The following is a 23,785-nucleotide window of genomic DNA, read 5'->3' as shown; positions in this document are numbered from 1 at the left end:
AGTTTTTTAAAAGCAGAATCACGGAGAATGTGGATTGTATATCATACACACCGCTCTCACCTCTCTCACATGGATATATTATGCGTCAACCAGAATGCACAAGATCAGCATCGTGCTCCAGATTAAAGCAGGCAGACATGCAGCCATAGGCAGCCCCCAAGGTCATAAAAAGGAGATTATATCTTTCTTGTTGTTTCATTGTTACTGACCAAATCTGTCCGTCTATCTAGATATCTGGCTATCTAGTTAGCTGTCTAACTATTTATTACATGCCCTCTCACACCCTTTCTCTCAAATGATGTGTTTCATTGGGCTCAACTCTGAAGGCAATGACAAGCTAACGCCTCTTGATGTGCCGCAAATGAGCACATGCTATTAGGGCCGCACGGAGACAGACAGAAAAGCGTTTTCAACCCAAAACATTACAAAACAGGACTAAATTTAAACCACTCAGTGAAACTTACCATCTGCCTTAAACCACCTCCTGAACTCACAGATGTCGTCAGAGTAAAAACTTTCAGGGCATCATTCATTTCATCTTCATGTTACACACAAGGAGGATTTATACTGTTCAAATGAGGAAGTAACTTTGTTGTCTATAGCAAAGGGTTTTTTTTCAGTTTAGGCAACAGATGTCAGTGTCTGAAATTGACATGTTCCCTGGATCTGTGACGACATCTACGTGGTGAAGCAAGGCAAGCAGCCTGATGCAGATTATTAGAGATAAGCATTTTGCATCTAAAGGTTGCGTTGCCTCACTGTTGCGTCAGTGTTTCAAATTTAATGTTGCTCATCAAAAAAATACCCACATGATCAAAGCAGTGATCCCCCCCCCCCCCCCCCCCCCCCCCCTTCAAGTCAGTTTGAGATGCATACTGTTGACCTATATGTGTCACATTTTATTCTGGGGTACATATACAACCCAACAGGAACTGCACCCGTGACACGTGTCAATGCATACTGCATGCCGCACAGGTTTATGACCCAGGTGTTAAAAGCCAAGTGGCCCATATTATTTGTTGGCCCAGATCATTCTAAAAGTCTAGTCTTTTAATTTTTAAAAGCCTTTTTAACACAGCTCATCTGTTAAAGACAGAAGCATTACGTGTATTTTTTCTTTTTTTCCCCTAGTACTTTCTAACTACCTTGACAAAAATCTGTAAATGATGAAGATAATTATACACATGACGATTTTCTGAGTCTTGCTTGTAGGGATTTGCTTCTGCGTTGTTTCATGTGAATTCTCTGAGTCAGATGAAATAGTTAATTTGATGACATCACCCTGGGAATTTTGAAAATCCCAGGGTGATGTTTCAGGGTGATGATGGTCGTTTCACTGCTTCATTTTGCAGATACACTCTTTTGCTGTGTCTTCGCAGGTTGCACAAAACATTTTATGAAATGTGATGAATTACTATTGATAAAAACTAGCAGTTACCAAAGTTTTCAGAAGGCAGACCTCAAACATCTCCTCAACAGCACTATCTGTCATGTCACAGATGTCAGATGTGGTCTTGTAAATGTAGTACAGATTACTGAACATTATTGAACATTAATTAAACATTTAGGGTGGTGGATGTCCAGCTACGTCTCAGTGTTCGTTTGTTTGCTTCTGGTTGCGTTTGTAATGCCATGAGTCGTGATGCGAGAAACTGTTTTTTGTAATTATAGTGTTGCATACTGTGTCTGTTTGGCTTGAGGCACATCACGTATCACTTTCAACAGTTCCACTTACTGTTTTTAATTTCTTATTAATTTGTAAAATGTTTAAACAACTGTCAGACTCATACTATAAAGCTATAAGTCCAAATATGCAGAACTAGCAAGAAACCACAGAACTGTGAACTTTTTTACTCTTTGTACTTTTTCATATATAATGGAGAGTTGTTACACATGGTTGTTGCTTCTTGCTGAAAAAGCCACACTCTGATCTTGCAAACAAAAACTGTTGGGCAGCTGTATTTGTGTCAAAGTTAGCAAAGTCCTGGTATGAATATTGAGCTGAGAACACACCTTCCTGTCTGAGCTGTTATAAACGAGGCTGTCTGTATCGCCTGATAAAGCTAGCTTCCCTCTAGAATGGGGAAGTAGTCATGAGCTGAGGCACAAGGGACAGATGAATGGTTTTCACATTTTTACACTCAGGCGAAAGAGCGTCACGGTATGAAAGGACAGAACGCTGAGAGCTTTAACTCGACAGATAAGACACAGAAACACGAGCTGGCCCGGACGGTACAGCTGGATACAGTCATCCAGTCAGAATGAGCACCTACGCTGTGAGTTACTTTTCTGTGTGTTCTACATTCTACTGTTGGAGCTTTGGCAGCTCATGTGAAGTTACCCAATTGTCGATTGTGGCGATATCACTTACTCATATTATCCTAATGAGAGGTGATGGTTCTGATTTTGTTATACTCACAAAAAGCACATTTGACTGTGTTTTTTTGGGTCGGTGTGAACCCCGTTCAGTATCTAGGAGCCTTTGTGTCTGAGTTAAATGAGTGCTACACGATTAACGTGTAACTCTTACTGAGTAATATCTGCCTCTTATTAACGTAAAATGAACAGGGACACGTGTGCCTGTAAATACGTCTGAGCAGCGATAGTAAAAAAGCATTTATGTGTTTTATCTGGCAGGATGTGAGCAGGGCAGAGGAAAATAGTTTGAGTGCGGTTAGATGAGTGTTGCCCTGGGTTCATTTGTACAGTTAACTGAACGATCGTATCGGTATCCTGTTTTTTAACATGGGTGTGATATTTGCCCAAACTGCTGGTTGCCTCTCTTCAATAGTGACAAGTACAGTTTTCTCAGTTTTTACATTTTTGTTATTGATTCTTAATTTGATCATTCTCTGCAGAAAATAAAATGGGCTGTTATTTTATTTGAAATTAAATATATATGTATACATATGGTAACTATACTAATCCGCCTTTGTCTTCTTGCCTCCCTCTATCTCGCTCCTTTCTCTCCTTGTGTTTCTCGTTAGCTGTCACCTGATTTCCTCTTTGGGAGCCACCAGAGGAATGCTGACAATGGCTGGCAGATGAAACAGGTAAAACTTCTCTCTACCTGCTGCGCTCACCAGAGGGTATCTAATGCATTTCACCTTGACTTTCACATTATAAAACAAGTCAAAGACTAAAGCGCCCTTTACTTGCTTTACATACTCTCCCTGCACAACAGGATGCATTTGGTTAACAAAATGGGACATCATAGAACTTTTGGTGACTTTGTCTCCCATCTCGACTTTGTCACTTTGTGAGATAAAATCCTGCTTCATGGTTTGCGTGCATACAGCATCTGCTTGGCCTGACTCTTCGTCTTTAGAAGAAACCTTTAGATGACAGCCCTTCCTTGCCTTGTGCTTTTCCTTTGCAGGCCCGACTGTTAACATATTCCTGAGCATTTTGTCAGCGTTTTAAGGGCTTTTGGTGGAGGGTGTTTTCCTCATGAAAATCAATGAACTCAAGTCATTAGATTTGCAAAAAGTGCATCTGAGCTGTATAACTGTAGAATATATTAAAGTTATTGCCAGCTATGCTCTTTAGATTCTCAGAGATCAGCATTTATGCATATTAAGGTGGTGAAATAGCAATTCTTGGTGTAAAAAGAAAAGCTGTTACCCAAGCAGGTCTTACTGCAACATGTTGCATCACAGTGGGGTGTGGGTGCACTTGGTTTAAAGCCCTTTTAAAGGCCTACTCTTAGCAAAGCAGATTTGGCTCTTAGTGCTAATCCTCCACATGAGGAGATGGCAAACATTAGGAGGGATATTTAGTCTGATTGTTGGAACTAGGTTACATGGATTGGGAAGTAAACTCAATTGTGGCTTTTGCTGCATGAAAAGTTAAAGTAGTGTGAATTTGTGCATCCGTTGTTTTTGTACACACAAGGGATTGTAAGCCTCAGCAGTTTGTCTGTTAAGTGCAGAGGCACGTATTGTGCCTCATTGTGTCTCTGGCAAACTCATTTGTCCCCATCTGTGTAAAAAGTTCAGTGTGGATGCTCATTGTGTTGGAGTGCTGTGTAAATATAGAAATGTGTATGTGACACTGTTGTGCAAGTAGAGCTACTGCTACGTTGTTCTTCCTCAGTTGATTAAACTATATACAATTAAATTCTGACCTCAACCTAACACAACAGAGAGAACTGAGAGTCAAAGGCTAAACCTCTCAGAGAGCTGATGCTGGGATACATCCGTATAATTTGCTGCTGCAGAGTGAGGTGAAGGATATGCAAATGGACAAATGATGGCAATAAAATATCTATTTTACATCTTTTTATAGACTTTTATGCATCTCTGTCAGAGAAAAGTGCAAAGATCAGAATCGTTATCTTGACAAAATATATTTGTCAACAAGGCCACTGTGGGTGCCAGCCCAGCTCACAGGTTGAATGGGTTAAATGCAGCCGTGTGACCCTAACCTGACACCCGTTGCTGCATGTCTGTCCAAACTCTTTGTTTCTCTCCCTGCATTTCTGTCTGTTCTTCACTGTGCTTCAAATAAAAGCGAAAAAGCCCCCCATAAAACAAGCCCACTGCAGCTGACTTGAATTACTACTTTCAGTGTCAGTATGGTTAAACTTTAAAGGTGAAGACCCAATAAAGAGATATCTTTATCATAGCACCTATGAACAGTGAAGATCAGAAGTGTGATGAAGCAGGCTGACTGATTGCGACTCCAGGCTTTGTGTGGCTGATGTTTTTCTGTTTTATTTAAACTACTAAGCATTAATAAAGAGTCATAGTTGACCTTTGAAAAGCCCTTCAGGGCCTTTGTACTGTTGTACTGTGGTTGCACATTCAGTTATTCAGAACTACACAAGTATATCAGCTCTCAGAGGCTTTAAGTACACCATTTACAGATGTGAAAAAAATAAAATAATAGTTCAGCAAATTGCTCTTTCCTTTGGTTGTATGTTCCACCCTTTCACAACTCTCCTGAACATTTGACCTTGAAGAGCATGCAGCGTGCCGCCTCCTCTGACACCCTGAGCACGATGGCATTTAGTGACACCAGAACCCAGTGCGATGATTCTGCACCCCTGCATGATGTCAAGCAGCAACTCAACCACTCCCAGTCCATGATCCTGCCCGACAACAAGGTATTTGCCTCCCGAGCACACGCTCCACACAAGCTCATAAAGTGTTTTGACAGAGAGAAAGAGGAAACGGAGATACCCGTCAACAAATAGTTATCGCACAAAACATATGCACATACACAAACGGACAGCTGAGCAGATGACCACTGCTTCCTGTTTTTCAGCTGGTCCAGCAGTGCAGAGATTACTCCCGCAATGTGACCAACATCGTTGTGGAGCCTCCGTCTCCTGCGAGCTCGCCGGACAGTGATGGCTGCACACCGGTGAGAAAACTCCACCTGTTAATTTAAAGCTGAAGTGAAAGCATATTTCCATATATATATTTATATTTTTTAAGGACTTGGAGAACGTGCTACTAGTTGCTTCTCTCAGCGCAGCAAGCGCTGAAGTTTTGGCTTTCACAGGACAACGAGGCTCTAAGAAATCCAGCGCTGTCAGCCAAATAATTCTTCCTAAAGTGTAAAACTGCAATGCTTATTTTCTAATAATAACAGGTTGATTTTTTAAAAAGTGGTTCTCCATAACGCATTCCTTTGTTTGCCTTAATGACAATCAACCTTTTCTTTTACTGCATGTGAGGTAGCTGGAGGTTATCCCAGCCATCATAGTGTGAGGGGTGGGTTGCACCCTGTACACATCAGGTGCATGTGCTCTTATTTGCAGGTGTTCTCTTGGTTTACTAACATTTTTCTCATAAAACAGAGCAATTCTAATTTTTGAGTATTATTTTTTTTCTACCACAGTTCATTTGCAGAAGTAGTTTAGGTTTGTAGGTCATCACTGCTTTTATACGCATACCATATTCAACACTTATGAGCCGTAAGTTCATCAATACCAGTAAATTTGTTCTTTTACCTTAAACGGGGCCATACCGCAGTGGGAGATTTTAAAGCATTTCCCCTCCTCCTATTTCTTGAATGATGCAACAGCCAAGTTTAATGCGTTTGCAAAGGATGCTGTAATATTACACAGAGGAAAATCCTGCTGTGGTGCTGTAATGTTAAAATTCAACTTGCCCTCACACACTTCTTTGTGCTCTTTTTTTTATTTACTCCACTCCTGCTTTTTCTGAGCAATGCTGCCAACGTGACACTGTAAATATCTCTGAATACTGCAGATGTTAATGTGCTTTTAAACCCTTTTAATGTGTTTCTAGGAGCTGGAGAAAGCGGGCCTGCTGAACAAGACAAAAATTGCAGAAGGTGGCCGAAAACTGAGGTGAGGCGGCTCTTAGAGAAGATGAAAAAATCATTTTTTTTGATTAATTCAGCAAGTATGATTTTGCTAAGTGAATCCCAGCTTATGAGTACATGCATTCTTGTTGGGTTGCAGGAAAAATTGGAGCCCTTCCTGGGTGGTGTTAGTGGGGAACAGTTTGGTTTTCTTCAAGGACCCCAAATCACAGACACCTTCTAGTTGGGTAAGAGCACAGACAGACTCTTTAATTAAGTATTTTAGAAAATGAATACTATTATTAGTTATTGTTTCATAAGAACGCATATGTTGTATTCCTGGGGGTTAAAAAGCTTGTATAACTAGATGAACAAGATATTATAGAGGCCAAATTTTTTGATGCCTTGGTATATTTTTTTTTATGTCCCTAGCCCACCAAAAAGAAGGCCTTTTATTGCTTGTCTAAACCTGGCTTGAGTGCCTGGATGTGGATTTGTTCATGGCATTGTTTGGTGATTCATTCGTTCTTTTTACCATTATTCCTTTCTACAAGCACCGGTGGTTTAGGGAACACCAGGAGCACTCCTACTATTGATTTTTCCCAGTTATCCAACACTTATGAATATTTTTTCTGTTTTCTTTAGATGCCAGGATTTTTAAGCCTCCACAGTTGCCATCATGTTTTGGTTTTTCTTATGTTCATCCCATTCTTGTAAAAGCCTGCTCTTTCTAACAGTCATTGGTAGTTGTAGCCTCCTGTGTTAAAGAGCAGTTTTTAATATTTTTGTTCACTGTGCTGTTAAAGTTAAAGAGGTCATGCAGACCAGTTACAGGTGTTATATGTGAAGGTTGGGCAATACAGGCTGCACAACAAAATCCAATTTTTAGAAACAAAAAGTGGTCAAGTCAGGCAACTGAGTCATGAGAGTAAAAGAAAAATGTGTTTCTTATACGCAGAAACCGGGAAACAGTCGTCCTGAGAGCAGTGTGGATTTAAGAGGAGCAAAACTGCACTGGGCCAACGAGCTGTCCAGCAAGAAGAACGTCTTCAAGGTAAGAAACAAAACCCCCAAAAAGTGAAATAAAGATTGCAAAACCTGCAAGAAACTTTGACAGACCCGTGGTTTCATCCTCTTAAAATCTTTCTCAAGAATTTTTTTATTTCTGTGATCCTGGAAACGAAACACGTCGGTTTCCTTAGCAAAATGTTCCTTTGCGCTGATACACTGGGAATATACACTGGGGCTATTCTGTCAGCAGTGAGGGAAGCGAGAATGGGAAGCTTTCTTTCGCCAGCTCGGTGACCCATTCTGACGAAGAGGAAGCAGTAAAAATATTTTTAAAGAGAAATCTGATAAACTGATGAGCTAATTATAACATTACGGTCAAGCTACTACAACACGTCCAAATAATTAACTTACATGTCAACTTTTGTTAAAGTGGATTCACACAGATGAGTGGGAAAGCCAGTGGAGAGTGGGACAGTGCGTCTGGAGTTAACATGGGTCAAATGTTTTGTTTTGTTTTGTTAGTTGAGGACTGTGACAGGCAACGAGTTTCTTCTGCAGTCAGAGTCGGACTCGCTGATCAGAGAGTGGTACAGCACCATCCAGAATGTCATCGACAGGCTGGTGAGAAACACACATTCACTCACAGACACACACAGCTGGACAACACAACCCTGTGGGTTTAAATATTACTGTCAGTATGTCTGTCATTTGCCTTTAGCTACAATATGCATGCTGTTGCTCACTTTGCTCATGCATTTGGAAAATTTTACCTGTAAAACTCTGTAAAAGATTTTAAATAACCTCCTGTGTTTTTTACTTTATTAAACAATGGTGTTGTTTTGTGTTATGCTGTTTAATAAACCCTCTGTCTCATATGAGGACATCAAGGTTTTTAAAGGAAAAAAACCCTGTTGTTCAAAGATGATGGTTAGTTTTTAAACTTTTAAATAGGAGAAACTGAAAATGTATCCCAAGAAAGAAGTCATGCCTGAAGAGGTTAAATACTTCTGTTCCATTTCTAAATGTTGGTCTTTTATGACTTACGTAAAGCACTTAAAAATAATCTTTGTCTTGTAGAAAAGCTTCACTGCGGGAAGTTCTGCAAAAAATGTTTTTTTTTTAATGATTCATGTGTGCTAACATAGTTGTTTCCTTTGAACAATGACTGACTTTCCATTCTGCGTTTAGTAAAATCATCTGTTCTATATTTGTCGGTGCGTAAATATTTTTCCGTGAGCTTTCTAAAACCTACTTAAGTGGGCTAATACACCTATGTGCAATGTTTTCATGTGTCTGAGCGAACACACAAACTCCAAGTGGTCCCTTGGACCACTGTGAGCAACAGCAGACGTGTGCACTGTGGTCACGCCAGCATCGAATCCATCCAAGTTACATGGTTTATTAAAGTAATCAAATTACAGCATTTACATTTATGTTAGACTACTTTTAATTAACTGCTTTAGCCCACTTACAATGAAAATTAAAAAGCAATCTTGTTCATGACCTGTGTAGCATGTTAACACTATTGGAAGTAAAAATCACTTGAACTCCAATTTTGAAAACACAACTTTCTTCTTTTATTTTATTTTATTTTATTTTATTTTTATAAAGCGCTGACTTGTATTATGAGTCTGTGGTCTGGGAGAGAATCCTGTAACTCTCTGTCTGCAAAATACAGTATATAATAATGAATGTTGGGCAATTAATTATACAGTTACTTCTTCAAAAAAAGTTACTGAGTTTTGCAAACAACAAAGTTTTTTGCAGCTGTTTACCTAAAAATGCAGCCAAGTGCGGTTTTTTAAATAAACATTTCAAACTATTTACAGAACAATCAGCTGTTCTGCATCAAATCTGATGCCACACAAATTATTTGTGCCGCTCCAAAAAATAATTTGTCCACTATGAGATAAAGGAGAACAACAGCCTGATACCTGCAGGCCTGACAGCAGCAGATGTATCACTGCTGTAACACCTGTAACATTCAGCAGTCGCCTCATTGTTCTGACACACAACAAAACTATTGACTACACTCACACTAACTACACAATATGTGCGTAAAACGTCACAAATCTCTCACATCTCAAAACACCGCCGTCACTTCTAAAACTTCCCCCTTCCTAAAAAACTAAATGCTATGTTGCCATATCATTTTTTGATTGGTCGACATGGTACATTTTTCCACCAGTAGGAAAGGGTGGGGGTGTTTTGGTTTCGTCTTTGCTCACAGGTGGAGAGCGCTTTCCTTATAAAACGCAGTTTTTACCGTTTCTTCCCGCAGTAAATATAAACAACGACAGTATTCAGGAAGAAAACCAAGCATTTCATATATTTTTATTATAACTCTGGTTTTACGTGGCCGATCAACACAATTTAAAAACTGGTATAAAGTCCACACTTTTCCCGTCAGTTGTTCCGTCTGTCCTGCTCACATCTCCAATGGTTGTACACGTTGTCATTAACGTGGCTTCACTCCACATCAGCCACGCCGCTTTGCCAGCTAAAACACCGGTGTCGCACATAAGGACGCTGTCATAGCCTGTCAACGACGTTGATTAGCTGCGTATATACGAATGTGAATCGCATCATTGGCTGGACTATGGGATAAGGTGGCATCATTCTAATCCCATACGGGAGCAGCCAGTCACTGACTGACTCACACTGCAAAACAGAATTGTTGAAATTTTAATTTTAATTTCAATTCAGGTTAGATTTTTTTTCTGTGCGCAGAGACCGTGCCAGCAGTGCGCAATTGCGCCTGCGCCCAGCTTAGAGGGAACATTGCACGTGCATCTCTGTAATGTCATTAACACACTGCTCCCTCTGGCTGCTTTTCAGGACCGTGAGAATCCGTTAGACAACGTCCTTCTGTACTCTCTGAGGAGGGCGGGCAGCGTGGAGATGCTGGACCAAAGCGGTGACGAGGACGACAGGCGACCATCTCGTAAGCCATCCTCACCTGATGCCTCGCTTCTTTCCCTGATGCCACCATCTAAAAGCCCTCCCTGCCCCCCACTCCACTTTAATCACATCCTTTCTCTCCATCATCATCATCATCACTGTTTTTTCTAAACTTCCACACAGGCTTCTTGCATCCCTCCATCCTGTCTTCCATCCTCTCCTCTATCCAGCCCACTTACATTTTCACCCATCCTCCCTGGCAGATAATCCCCTCGTCCGTCCTCTCCCACCTCCGCCGTCGGCCCGCCCTCCCGCTTTTCATTCTCACCACCATCCCCTCTCATCTGCTTTCCTGCCCCACAGCCGAATGCCCCACACTGACCTCCTCCTCTTCCTTCTCTTTCCCTTCCTCCTCCTCCCGCTTCCCTCCTTCTGCAGTCCCTCGCTCGACGTCCAACCTGGAAAACACAGAGAGGAAAAGAGTGAAGACGCGGCTGAAGAAGCTGATCCTAAAGAGACCTCCTCTACAGGCCCTGCAGGAGAAAGGGCTCATTAAAGGTGAGATTTCTTTTTGAAGTCGCAGACCATTTAAATGCAAGTATCCTTTATTCAGCAGTATACAGGGTGAATCACAAAGTACATGTTCTCTTTGGCTTAGTTATTAATATTACACGGCTGTGCTCTTACAGCAGAAACTGTTGCCTTTTAACTGAATTCCATCAGAGATAGGCAGCCAGGAAGTCTCAGCATTTATTTATAGTCCAACGATAGTATACAAGTATACAGCACAGGGCATGAGTTGCATTGCATCATCCAGTCTGAGTTAACTTTTCTGGTGGGAACGGAGTCAAACATGAAGGTTTTCTCCCAGAGTGAACAGAAAACTTATCAGTAAATTAACTTGGAGCTCTTACATCATGTCTTGGTTGAAAAAAAAAAAGTGCATGCAATCATCTGAGAAACACGTCTAAACAGACATAAAAAGCATGTTTGTGTCCACCTGTCATCGGCCCTCAGATCAGGTGTTTGGATGCAGTCTGGAGATGCTCTGTGAGAGGGAGAGAAGCACCGTCCCTCGCTTCGTCAGACTTTGTACTGAAGCTGTGGAAAGGAGAGGTACAGTTGCTGCAAACACACCTCCTGCTAATTTGATTCCCAACTCAAAGTGAACACATGAGAAATCACCCTCAGCCCTGTTTTGAGCGCAGTTTGACAGCAACTCTGAGCTCACGGTCCTCACAGTTCTTTGGCAGAACTCACCAAACACAAAGTAACTGATTGCCCGACAGAAAGCAGACACGAAATGTTCAGATTCGCAGAAGAGATCTTGACAGCTTGGCAGCCTGAAAAAGGTCTAAATGAGAGAAAATTGAGTTGTTTAGAGGCTGTTAAGAAACAATGCAGCGATAAATATTTAAGACACGGGAGAAAATGTGTGCGTTTTAGGGCTTTAAAAACCAGTTTGTGATGAATAAATAAAGATGTCTTGGGAGCAATACTTTCAGATCAAGACTTTTAACTATGTTTAAGGGTATGGAACAAACTTTAGGACAAAGTAAGCCAAACTTTACTGATAATTTCTGCACATATCATATATAATAATGAAATTAAGAGCATCTGATCTTTTCCCAAGTGTTAGGTATACAGGTTGCCATACTACTAGTTAAAGCAGGATGAAAAATACCCACCTTTTTCTTCATCTTACCAACTTTTCAAAGCCTGTATGAATTCATTTGAATGTCAGAGATGACTAAGATATTATAATGAGCAATTTATTCACATCTGAGAAGCTTGGACCAGTTGATGATTATTTTAAGTGGTTACATAATTAACTGATTCTTCATATTTAAAACAGATTGTAAAGCAATGTGTGGTTTTGGATTATAGTTTAATCTGAATAAATAAGTTGCTGGATAACAAAAATATTTTTCTAACTTAGAAATGTATCCCGTTCACCAGGCCAGCTTTAGCCAGTAACCAGCTGCAGATTTAGATTTCATGTGACTGAGTGAAGTCAGTTCCAGCAACATGAAACATTAAGTGTTAGCGAGTGACTGTGAAGCGGTGTGCCTTATTTAAAGGTCACGCTACAGTTAACCATTTCACGTGATGGTTTTACAGAAAGAAAAATGCTCAATAGCAGCGTCAGCGCAGGATACTTATAATCAATATGTCCGAAAGATTAAAATGTCAGGCTTGTTTTACAGCTTCTAATACTGAAAGCAGTGTGAGGAAAGCTGAAACTTAGAGCATTAGTACTCCTTTGTAACTGCTTCATCGAGCAGCATGGTGTGAAACGCGAAGAGGAAGTTTAAATGTATTCATAGGCCTGGTCATATCCATGATTATGCTTTTGCATGAGCACATGATCAGACTTTTTTTTTAAGGTTTTGAAAACTGCTCTACTTACGTCTCCACTTACGCAACATAACAAACTGCATAACCTCTGCATACTGAATTATTGATTTGCAGAAGATTTGGCTGCCAAGAACAGCAAAACAATGAAGTGAGCTCAGACCGGCTCACAACTGAAGACACAATCTCTATCACTCATGAATCTTAAAAAACATGGTCATGTGATACTTTCATTTTGACTTTGATTATCTAAGGCAGCGGTGGAGATCCCCTTGTCTAGCATGCTTTGTTTGGTGTGTTGCAGGTCTGGAGACCGACGGCATCTACAGAGTATCAGGAAACCTGGCTGTGATACAGAAACTGCGCTTTCTGGTGAACCACGGTAAGGATGCAGGGGAGGGTGGGAAACTACTGACGATAACTGTTCTGTAATAACAGGGGGGGAAATATGAAGAAATTTAGGAGAGGATCAAAGTTGGCCTGTTTTTTTTTTTTTCCTTTTTAGCAGAAATGATCTGTTTCAGTCGCTTAAAATCAAGACTAAATTTATCTCATGATGTTTTGTTTCAGAGTGCGTAACATAATGTTTGAAATCAGTCACTGTCCCACACTACACGACATCCTTATGATAACAGACACGGGGAAAAGCTGCCTGAGTAACTGTTGGTTTTTGCAGAGCGAGCGGTGACTACCGATGGCCGTTACATGTTCCCAGCGGAGTTGGTACAAGGTACATTCGGGCAGACAAGGCAAACCGCCGTTTTCACATCTTACTCAGCCTGCTTGGTTTTTGTGCATTACGTGTTGCATAATGTGAACACCTCAGTCAGAACCTCCCAAAAATACTCACCCACAGACTGAAGCGCCGAGCCGAGGCGCAGACGGGCAGCAAACTTTTCTCTTTTTTGTGTGGATGTGTGTGTTACCATTTGCTTAATGTATGTGTGTCCCTTAGGCTTTTGTGCTTCAAGTTTTCTGATGTAATAATGTGCAGCAGGTTGTACAGCGGCTTCTCACACAGTCCGTGGCTGCCACCAAGTGGCTGAAACAGAGAATCAGCTGCTCGTGAAGCGCTCTACTCCCCCAGCAACATCTCTGATGTTTCACATCATAAGAAAATAGAGATTTGTTGACTGCCGTATATCAATATCAGCCTCAAATTCGTTTCAGTGCCTCTTATAATCCAACATGAGAAGCATTAGTCTGGCTTGTGTCTAAAAAACAAGTGTGCTTTATCCTTTAAAGTGTGTGTGTACTTGTGCGCCAGTGTGTTTGTGCTTGTTACTTTTACAGAGCATCTCTATCTCCCTCCTGCAGCTACAAGCCTTCATGTTACGCCTCAGTGCTGAAGTGAATTTACACTTTGCTTATGTCAGCCAATCCTGTGACAATTGTGACTCTAAATTTAAACTCTTTGTCTCTGTATGTCGTATCCCTCTCACCTTTCCTTCACTTCCCCTGACCCCGTCTGGCTGAATCTCTCCTCATCCTCCTCCTCTCCCTCTCTGTCTCAGAGGAGAAGTTGAATTTGGACGAGAGCGAGTGGGAGGACATACATGTCATCACGGGAGCTTTGAAACTCTTCTTTCGCGAGCTTCCCGAGCCCCTCGTGCCGTACGGCTTCTTCACCGACATTGTGGAGACAGTCAGTGAGTAACCAGTTTCAGCCCCGGACTGTTTATTTTGTAATCTGTATAAATATTCTAGATTAGGAGTGTGAAGTTAATTTTCCCACACGACCGGAAAACTGGGACTGCCCTCCACCACAGTCCCTGTTTCCGTTGGGAAAATGAATCGCCCACCCCCATCTTGAAAATAACTCAAATAGATTCTCATAACCTTTTGCCTCGTGCGCATGAAGTCAATTTTTAATGTGCTTCGTGTTTGAGGTGAGATATATTTAGGCTCAGGAAGATATTTGTCATTTCGTGCCTTTTACTTGGTAATAATGGTCCAGGCGATGCAGCTGCACAGTCAGCTTCTTAAACGTCTAGACCACCAGGACGCCCACTTTTTAATTTCACATATTATTTTCCTCTGTTGTAGTATTTTGAATACACACAACACGACTGTGGTCTTACTGAGTCAAAACCAGCGTAGGCTTGGTTAGAATCTTAAATCGTTTTCACTTTGTTTTCACACTTCACTCGACTCCCTTTCCATGTTTAGAAAATGTTATATCGTTATACTGATGCAGCATTTGCGTAAACACACACATACAGTGGGGCAAAAAAGTATTTAGTCAGCCACCGATTGTGCAAGTTCCCCCACTTAAAATGATGACAGAGGTCAGTAATTTGCACCAGAGGTACACTTCAACTGTGAGAGACAGAATGTGAAAAAAAAATCCATGAATCCACATGGTAGGATTTGTAAAGAATTTATTCGTAAATCAGGGTGGAAAATAAGTATTTGGTCACCTCAAACAAGGAAAATCTCTGGCTCTCACAGACCTGTAACGTCTTCTGTAAGAAGCTTTTCTGTCCCCCACTCGTTACCTGTATGAATGGCACCTGTTTGAACTCATCATCTGTATAAAAGACACCTGTCCACAGCCTCAAACAGCCAGACTCCAAACTCCGCCATGGCCAAGACCAAAGAGCTTTCGAAGGACACCAGGAAAAGTATTGTAGACCTGCACCAGACTGGGAAGAGTGAATCTACAATAGGCAAGCAGCTTGGTGTGAAAAAATCAACTGTGGGAGCAATCATCAGAAAATGGAAGACATACAAGACCACTGATAATCTCCCTCGATCTGGGGCTCCACGCAAGATCTCATCCCGTGGGGTCAAAATGATCATGAGAACGGTGAGCAAAGATCCCAGAACCACACGGGGGGACCTGGTGAATGACCTGCAGAGAGCTGGGACCAAAGTAACAAAGGTCACCATCAGTAACACACTACAACGGCAGGGAATCAAATCCCGCAGTGCCAGAACTGTTCCGCTGCTGAAGCCAGTGCATGTCCAGGCCCGTCTGAAGTTTGCCAGAGAGCACATGGATGATACAGCAGAGGATTGGGAGAATGTCATGTGGTCAGATGAAACCAAAGTAGAACTTTTTGGTATAAACTCAACTCGTCGTGTTTGGAGGAAGAAGAATACTGAGTTGCATCCCAAGAACACCATACCTACTGTGAAGCATGGGGGTGGAAACATCATGCTATGGGGCTGTTTTTCTGCCAAGGGGACAGGACGACTGATCCGTGTTAAGGACAGAATGAATGGGGCCATGTATCGTGAGATTTTGAGCCAAAACCTCCTTCCATCAGTGAGAACTTTGAAGATGAAACGAGGCTGGGTCTTCCAACATGACAATGATCCAAAACACACCGCCCGGGCAACAAAGGAGTGGCTCCGTAAGAAGCATTTGAAAGTCCTGGAGTGGCCTAGCCAGTCTCCAGACCTCAACCCCATAGAAAATCTGTGGCGGGAGTTGAAAGTCCGTGTTGCTCGGCGACAGCCCCAAAACATCACTGCTCTCGAGAAGATCTGCATGGAGGAATGGGCCAAAATACCAGCTACTGTGTGTGCAAACCTGGTAAAGACCTATAGTAAACGTTTGACCTCTGTTATTGCCAACAAAGGTTATGTTACAAAGTATTGAGTTGTATTTTTGTTATTGACCAAATACTTATTTTCCACCCTGATTTACGAATAAATTCTTTACAAATCCTACCATGTGGATTCATGGATTGTTTTTTCACATTCTGTCTCTCACAGTTGAAGTGTACCTCTGGTGCAAATTACTGACCTCTGTCATCATTTTAGGTGGGGGAACTTGCACAATCGGTGGCTGACTAAATACTTTTTTGCCCCACTGTATGTGTAAATAAATAAAAATCTTTACATTTTACGTCCTCAAACTTTCTCACACAGCTGTGTTGAAAGGCATTTTTGTGAAGCTCTGTTTGAGTTGAACTGGAAACTTGTCACAGACGCCGTAAAACGATCAACAATTTTACAATTTACTTTCACATGCACTACATTTTTTTCCCTCCTTAAAATGTGAATCTTAAAAAGCCACAAATATTCAATTAAAAAAGGCCAGTGATGTGTCAGAATGACTCTTAAATAGTTTTTTGCATCGACTCCAGCAAACACTTATTATTAGTTTCACTTTATTTGTTATATTTGTGAGAATTTGCTGACAGTGAGAGTTGCGTTTCCTTTACTTATGTTCAGATTTCCTGCGCTTACATGATATGGCACTTTATCTCATTATCTTCTACTTATGCTTAAAGACAGGCAGGCAGACAATCTGGCATCTTACAGTAATTCCTCTTAGTAGAACATTAGCATATTAAAGATCAGGAAAATATTTTAAAAATGCATTTTGTCATCGATGCATTGGACACTTTTTGTAGACTGTGGGCACATGGATTGATCTGCAGATAAAGTGTATCCGATTAGATAGCGGATGCTCGTAATATGATATCAGTTGGGGGATGTGTCTAAAAATGCTAATAAAATGCATGATGACACTTGGCCTGATCTGATGCATATCTTGCTCTGTGTTGCAGAAATGTCAGACTATATGGACAAAATCGATCGCTTGAAGTGTCTGGTGCTCAACATGCCTCCTCCAAACCACGACACGCTACAGTTCATGTGCCGCCACCTCAAACGGTGAGAATAACCCACGTCTAGTGTTTATTCTACTGATGTCTTCGTGTTTTTTTCTTTAGTCTGTGCCTGTTTTTATTGCCTGTAATGGTTCCAGTGCCCTTAAATGGGTAGAGTTCATAATGTTGGGTATTTCCTCGAGGCATTTAGGGACAAATGAATGAACCAGATGCCCTGGTAGGAAAGGAAAATATCTTCCTTTTCTTTTAAAACCTGACCACAAGAGGGGGCACTTCCCTCGTTGGTCTCCGAAATTTCTGTCGGGGATTCTTTGGCCACAGCTCTCAAAGTATGCCAGCGCTGAACCGGGATCACACTGTTGTTAACTTTGGGTCCCTGTGAAGATGAAAAGGCTGGAGGAAGATGAATGGTGTACAATGTTCTGCGAGCCAGTTCCTTTTACAGTACATAAAATGTGTGTTTTTTACCGCCTATGGTTTTTCCTTCCACTCCAGGGGTGAGTGTTCGTGTTCTGAGGACGATATTTGTGCCAGGGTGTGGTGGGCCCCATGAATTTGTCAACTCTGTGTCTTTCTCTCATTTTCTCTCCGCTGTCATTCCTTTCTCTGTTTCTCATTTATTATCTCGCTCCTTAATCAGGTCCCTCGCCTCCTCTTTTCCTGGCACGCTACCCACCTTTCCTGACTTCCTCTTTGTCCCTCTTTTCTCTCTTTTCACTCTCCCTTTCCTCTTCCTCCTTATGTCCTCCTCTTTTGATCCCTTTCTCCTTGTTCTCCCTCTTCCTGCTCGCTCTTCCCTCCCCCCCCCTCGCTCTCCTACTTGCCTCGAAGGTCCCATGGGAGCCTTGTGGTTCGTCTGCTGGAAGGCATACCAACACCACCGCCGCCACCACTGGAACCTCTCTCTCGTTCTCTCTCTTCTCCCTCTTCCTTGCTCGCTTCTTTTTTTCCCTCTTCCCTCTCCTCTCTCCCTTTTTTCCTCCTCTCTTTTTAATGTGGAAGTTTTGAGCAATTGCTGGCTGCTTCTGTGGCTTGGTGGGAATGGCATTTTTAGAAGAATGCCTCATGCTGTGGCTTTAACCATTCCTTAGTTCCCCCCTAATCACACACACACACTGTAACACACACATACGCTAGCATAGGTGGATGCAAGCAGCGGATTTAGAACACTTTTGTGCACAGATCCACGTTATAAAACCCAGATGCATGTACGTGAAAATAGATGCAAAAGCAAGATGTGACAGATGGATATACAAGTTGATTCTTGTAGCTGACTTCCTGAGTTAAGTAAAAATTATAAAGATGTCACATCGTGACCACAAACATGAACCTTTAGGGGAAGGTTAGTTGTGGTCTCTATGCTTGCTCTATAACTTGACACGAGTCTGCAGTTGTGCTTGCAACTCTGTGAAAGTAAATGCTAATGGATGTATGCCAACACGAGCACAAGAGCAGTGCTAACGCTGCTATAGCCGCGTCCACTTTCTCAGTTTAGGGATTTAGCAGGATAACACTTGATGATTAGTTAAACTTTAATCTGATCATGACTCCAGCCAAAATGTTTCACGCCCATCCTGAGCTGTGCCATGTGTAGCTACTTCAGTGCTACTCCATCCAACAGCGGTTGAGACCTTTCACTCAAAACCACAAATGTCAACCTCGTGCTGGTTTTAAGGAAATGTCAGGGATCACCAAAGTCAGTAAAGTCCATCCACTAGTTGCTGGGATATTTCAGTCTGAGCTAATGTGGTGGGAATGGATGACATCCCTAGAATCACTGAGCACGTGTCTCTAAAAATTCAGAAGCCGAAGCGATTCCAAATCCTTTTTGTCGGCAAAATTTAATATTTAAGGAGTTATTAACCTGCGCTGTCCACTCTCTCGTTTCCCGCAGAGTGTTGGAGCAATCTGAAACGAACAGAATGACCACCCAGAACATCGGCATTGTGTTCGGGCCGACGCTGATGCGCCCAGAGCGGGATAACGGCAACATGGCAGTGAACATGGTTTACCAAAATCAGGCAGTGGAGCTCATCCTCACCGAATTTGACCACATCTTCGGAACGAGAGGCCTCTCTTGATCTTTTGCTCCTTGACATCAGACAAAAGCACAAGTTTTGGAGCATTTGTCTTCCCTGCCTGTTGACTCATATGGTGTAAAATGGATTTCACATCAAAAGATAATTACGGGTTAAAAAGAACCAGGACAGAAAGCTGCTAATCATGACATCTGGCGTCCATATAAAGCCATGCTAAAACAATAATAGTAAAACAAGCCAATTTTAGCTCCAGTACTTGTGCCTTTGACTGCAGATGTGGAGCCCAGCCCCGGTGAACTTCACTGCTGGAACAGACGCCTCCTTGTCACTTTTCCTTGATGTTTCAGACTTGATCCAGATAAATAAAAAGCCGTAAAAGCGATAAATCTTCTCCAGCCTGTCCTGCTAGCGTGTTTCAGTCGGTAATAATCGAGGATTGGGAGGAGGAATGTGTCTTAAGCTAGCACTGAAACAAAACTTGGCGAAACCATCTCACTGTGAAAACACATGCACCAGCACCTCTTCAAACAAGGATGGACAGATCCTGCCTGGATAGACGTGCACAGGTGCCCACATCTCCACCATTTTTGCAGGGTTTATTTGAAGGAAAAAAAAAGTAAAAGCATGAATTCAGTGGCAGGATGAATGTGCCAACAAGGCAGAAAATGTTCCTTTTTACCAAATAGTACTTTGTAGTGTCAGAGCAACCCTTATTTTACTAATTTGAATCTGTCTTCTATTTTTAATAGTGCAAATTCCTAATGTTAAGTTAAATATATTGTTGTAAATATGTGAAATACTGTCTTTCTCATCTAGTAGCACTTTGCATACAGTGTTCAACCTAAATATTACAATTAGCTAAATTCAAACTGATACTTTTGCTTTGAAATGAAGAGTGTTGGATCTGACTGTTTACTCCTCCTGCAATAAAAATATGTGAACAAACTGATTTGAGCCGCATTATGATATTTGCTCAGGATGTGTCCTGTCAGGTTGTTTGTTGTTTGAGCGATGGGTTCGCGTGAGAGATAGTAGAAGCGTGTGGAGCTATGCGGGCCTCGGAGACTCGGCGGGCGGAGGCATCCCCTGTGATTGGTGCAAATGCTGCTTTTAATAACAGAACAAAAGAGGAACTGGAAATGCATATGTTTTAAAAATGTGGATTTTCCCCCCAAACCCTCTCACTCGCTCACTCTGTGGCCTGGGTAATTTTATATTGACTGTGGGTTTGGCAAAAGACAAAAAAGAGCAGAAAAGAGGCACTGCTGTGGGGGTGGTGGTGGAGGGGGCTCTGCTCTGTTTTATTGGATGTATTTATTCATTTTTATGTTTGTATTATTTCAAGTCATGTGAGCACATTGGGAGGGGCTAAGATTATGTGCGGATGATTGATCAGGGAGTCTATGGTGCGCTTCCAGTTTGCTGCTTAAATTTGATCAACTTTTCACCGTAGACAAAGCATGTGGCTTGTGTGCATTTACTGCATTTACATTTACAATATGGCCATCAGTCAGCACTGCTGGCTTTTCATTTGTTTATTTTAATTTCTTTGTTTTATTTCTTCATCCAAACTTTCAAAATCATACCGAATGTTTCCATTTATGACACCGAGATAATGTAAACACGTGGAAGCACGTGATCCAGCCTATATTTCGTAACGATATCTCGCTATGTGTTTTTTGAATGCTCTCCTAATCCTGAAACTGAAGAGAAATTTCTGTTGGTAGAAACCAGATGGCATTAAAGCGCCGTCTGACCAAGACCAAGCTCTGTGATGTGTTTTATTTCGCTTTGGTGCGATGGTGCTAATCAGCCCCTAAAACTCTAATCAGACAGAGACAGAAACAAACAGACCTCGCTCCTAATCAGCAATTTGTTGGCATCAAAAGTCAGACTCTATTACATCATCCTTACTTTGTTCTTGCTTTGACTTATTTATTGCATGATATATATTTAAAGTAAAGCAAAACACAGCTTGTGCTTTTGTGTCAGGATGCAGACAAGACAGCAGATGTGCTGCAGGCTCGTGGAGAAATTAGTTTACCAATGCATTTTTTAACTGCATTTTTTCGCACACGCAACTCTTTTTTTTTTTTTCTGATTGATTTTTTTCCTGCTGGCATTCTGTGTGGCATTTATTAATTAGAATTGATTTGTGCTTCTCTGCATTGATCAAAAATCATTTATTTTTCACAATCAACATTTGAATTAGCTGGAACCTTCTGAATCCACTAATCAGCGCGTCTCTAAACGGACTGAAATGAAGTGTGGAGCTAAGGCTCAGGTTTGAATTCTCTTCTTTCAGTTTTATCTTCATTCTCACTCTTGTAAATTTTAGGTTCAGCTTACTGTTGGAAGAAAAGATGCTAGTTTAGGAAGATAATGGCTTACACAGATGTCTTGATCTTATTGTTAGATCCACCCACCAGTGGAATACATCTGTAGCTCTGTTCGGTGTGTCACTCAGCTGTTACTGGGAATTGAAACTTAAAAATGCTCAGCACTCAATCTGACAACCTGTTACCCATGACTGGGCCTTCCCGCAAGTGATGCTGCATAACCGAGGTGTTATAGCCCTCTTAAAAACTATAATGTAAAAATTTGTATCAACTTTGCTCTAAGTCAAAGAGCAGGGCCAGCCAGTGCTGCAGTGCAACAGTTTACTGAAGGCCGCTGATGCATGGCACCCAAAAGTATCTAACCCACGTCACTTGGCAGGGTTCGTTATTGTTACGGTTAGCTGACTGTTTACCCAAACTACCGTTAACCTAAAGCTTAGTGTATCAAATATCAGCAGAACTGCTCAACCTCTGTTTGCCCCAGCCACACACACAGGTTCACAAGCGCAAAGCAGGCACCTCTGATGAATCATCATGCAAATAAAGAGAGCCACAAAAAAGCCAGTGTAACAAAACAGTCTCGACATCTTGAGTGTTGATGGAAACTGTTTACTGTGATGGGAAACTGAGTGGTCCCCACAACTGAGCTTCAAAACGGTCTTGTGCAGATGTTTGTGCTTAAGCAGAAAATTCAAAAAGTTGAGGCATTTGATCGTTTTTATAGCGATGTTGACCAGAAAATCTTTTAAGGTGCTTTCTGATTTCAACACTGCTAAAAAGAAACCAGCCCATTTTGGGGCCACATCGTGAGGTTTAATTCAAAAAATCAAGGAAATGAGAGGTTCTGCTGAAAAACGTCTGTACAGTTTTATTACAAATATCCACAAACATGCAAAAAATATATATATATAAAAGATAATACAAATATTGCATGAGTGCTAGGAAAAAATAAACAGTACTTGATATAATGAAAAAGTGTGCAGACACTGAGGGAAAGTAAAACTTTTTTTTTCGCTCACCTTTTTGGAGCAAAAATATCAGGTAAGGAACTATACAAGAGGGGGGTGGCACTTGGCGTGCCACATATGCACACACACACACATGCACACACACACACACACAAATGTATTATGACCAAAAAAAGCATCTTTGGCCCAAGGTATGCATGAATGCTGCAAGCTTAGTCACACCTCATGCACCACCGTCTTATCTCATCGTAGCAAGGCTTTGTCGGATTACTCACAGTGTCAGAGTACATCTGAGGCACTTTTCACGTTGACTACACTGCAGTCAGAAAGAGGAAGTTAAAAGCTCATGTATGTGTCCTGAGTCTTGACCCTCTTGCCACACCTCAACAAACAGCCACAAAGTGCGACACATTATTATTATTCAGAAGGTGTGAAAACATGCTGAAGCACATGAAAATATTTACGAGAAATGCCCGACATTTCAGCACTGAAGGAAATCAAGCCACTCTTTGTAATTATTACATGTACAGTGCGACAGTGCAAATTGTATTTGCTTGCTCTTGGGAAAAACCCCAAAGGCTGACTTCATCTTTGCCCCCTTTAACCTCTCATGCAGAAATGTAGAAATGACTGTCCTCAAGCAAGGTATACACTTTTAAAGGTGCAGTCCGATGCTTTTGGTTTTTTAAAAAAATAAATAACTACCTCCCCCTTCTTACTCTTGGTGATTAGTTAAAGCCACAGAACAGCATAGTTAACCTGAAACCTTATAATTTCACAGCATAAATGTCAAGAGCCCTACAATATAACCTGTACTATACATACTCAAGCAATCGCCGGCTTTGGGACAAAGGACTAACTGCATGTGCATCTCAGCTGAAAACATGTTGCAGTTGTTGCTAATTCTTAAAACAGAGGTAAAGATTTGCATCAAATAAAAGGATAGTAGAAACTGAAAGTTATTTGCACTTGAGAATAAATATGCTAACTAGACATCGTGGCAAATCTGCTTGTAGCCTTTAACTTCTGGCCTTGATGCCACATTAAATTAAGACCAGATGTCTTTCCATCCTGCTTCCTTTAAGCTTCTAAGGCCACTCATTGGTGTGAATCTACACGCAAACAAATAAAGTACAAAAAAAAGTCAGCTGAATCCTGGATTTAGAAGGACAAACAAATGCTTTTTTTTTTTTTGTTTTTGTTGTGCAACAGTCAGCAGCAGCAAGCATGTAAAATAGACAACATCATATCTGGATATGTGACATGACCTCAGACTAGTCAACCCATTTTTTTAGAGGTTCTGAAAGACA

The 23,785-nt window shown here is 41.4% G+C and overlaps 1 protein-coding gene across 2 annotated transcripts in view; it reads left to right on the top strand.

Annotated features, from left to right (window-relative positions):
* Nucleotides 1-19,227, top strand: part of arhgap9 (Rho GTPase activating protein 9) — a 35,077-nt gene extending 15,850 nt beyond the window's left edge. For both annotated transcript variants that reach the window (XM_085354701.1, XM_085354700.1), the window contains exons 6-20: nt 2,988-3,053; nt 4,964-5,107; nt 5,269-5,367; nt 6,261-6,322; nt 6,437-6,524; nt 7,235-7,330; nt 7,810-7,908; nt 10,126-10,231; nt 10,627-10,746; nt 11,206-11,304; nt 12,848-12,925; nt 13,220-13,273; nt 14,058-14,192; nt 17,067-17,172; nt 19,024-19,227. In XM_085354701.1, the coding sequence (XP_085210827.1) occupies nt 2,988-3,053; nt 4,964-5,107; nt 5,269-5,367; nt 6,261-6,322; nt 6,437-6,524; nt 7,235-7,330; nt 7,810-7,908; nt 10,126-10,231; nt 10,627-10,746; nt 11,206-11,304; nt 12,848-12,925; nt 13,220-13,273; nt 14,058-14,192; nt 17,067-17,172; nt 19,024-19,210 (1,539 nt within the window). In that variant the 3' untranslated portion in view covers nt 19,211-19,227. The remainder of the gene's footprint in view (nt 1-2,987; nt 3,054-4,963; nt 5,108-5,268; nt 5,368-6,260; nt 6,323-6,436; nt 6,525-7,234; nt 7,331-7,809; nt 7,909-10,125; nt 10,232-10,626; nt 10,747-11,205; nt 11,305-12,847; nt 12,926-13,219; nt 13,274-14,057; nt 14,193-17,066; nt 17,173-19,023) is intronic.
* Nucleotides 19,228-23,785: the final 4,558 nt, after the last annotated feature.

Source organism: Diplotaxodon limnothrissa, linkage group LG5 (genome assembly GCF_057381915.1).
Source record: "Diplotaxodon limnothrissa isolate DT_005_m linkage group LG5, D_limnothrissa_male_GT1.1, whole genome shotgun sequence".
In the NCBI taxonomy this organism is placed as follows: Eukaryota; Metazoa; Chordata; class Actinopteri; order Cichliformes; family Cichlidae; genus Diplotaxodon; species Diplotaxodon limnothrissa.
The sequence above is the reverse complement of the archived record's forward strand: the minus strand, read 5'-3'. Positions and strand labels throughout refer to the sequence as shown.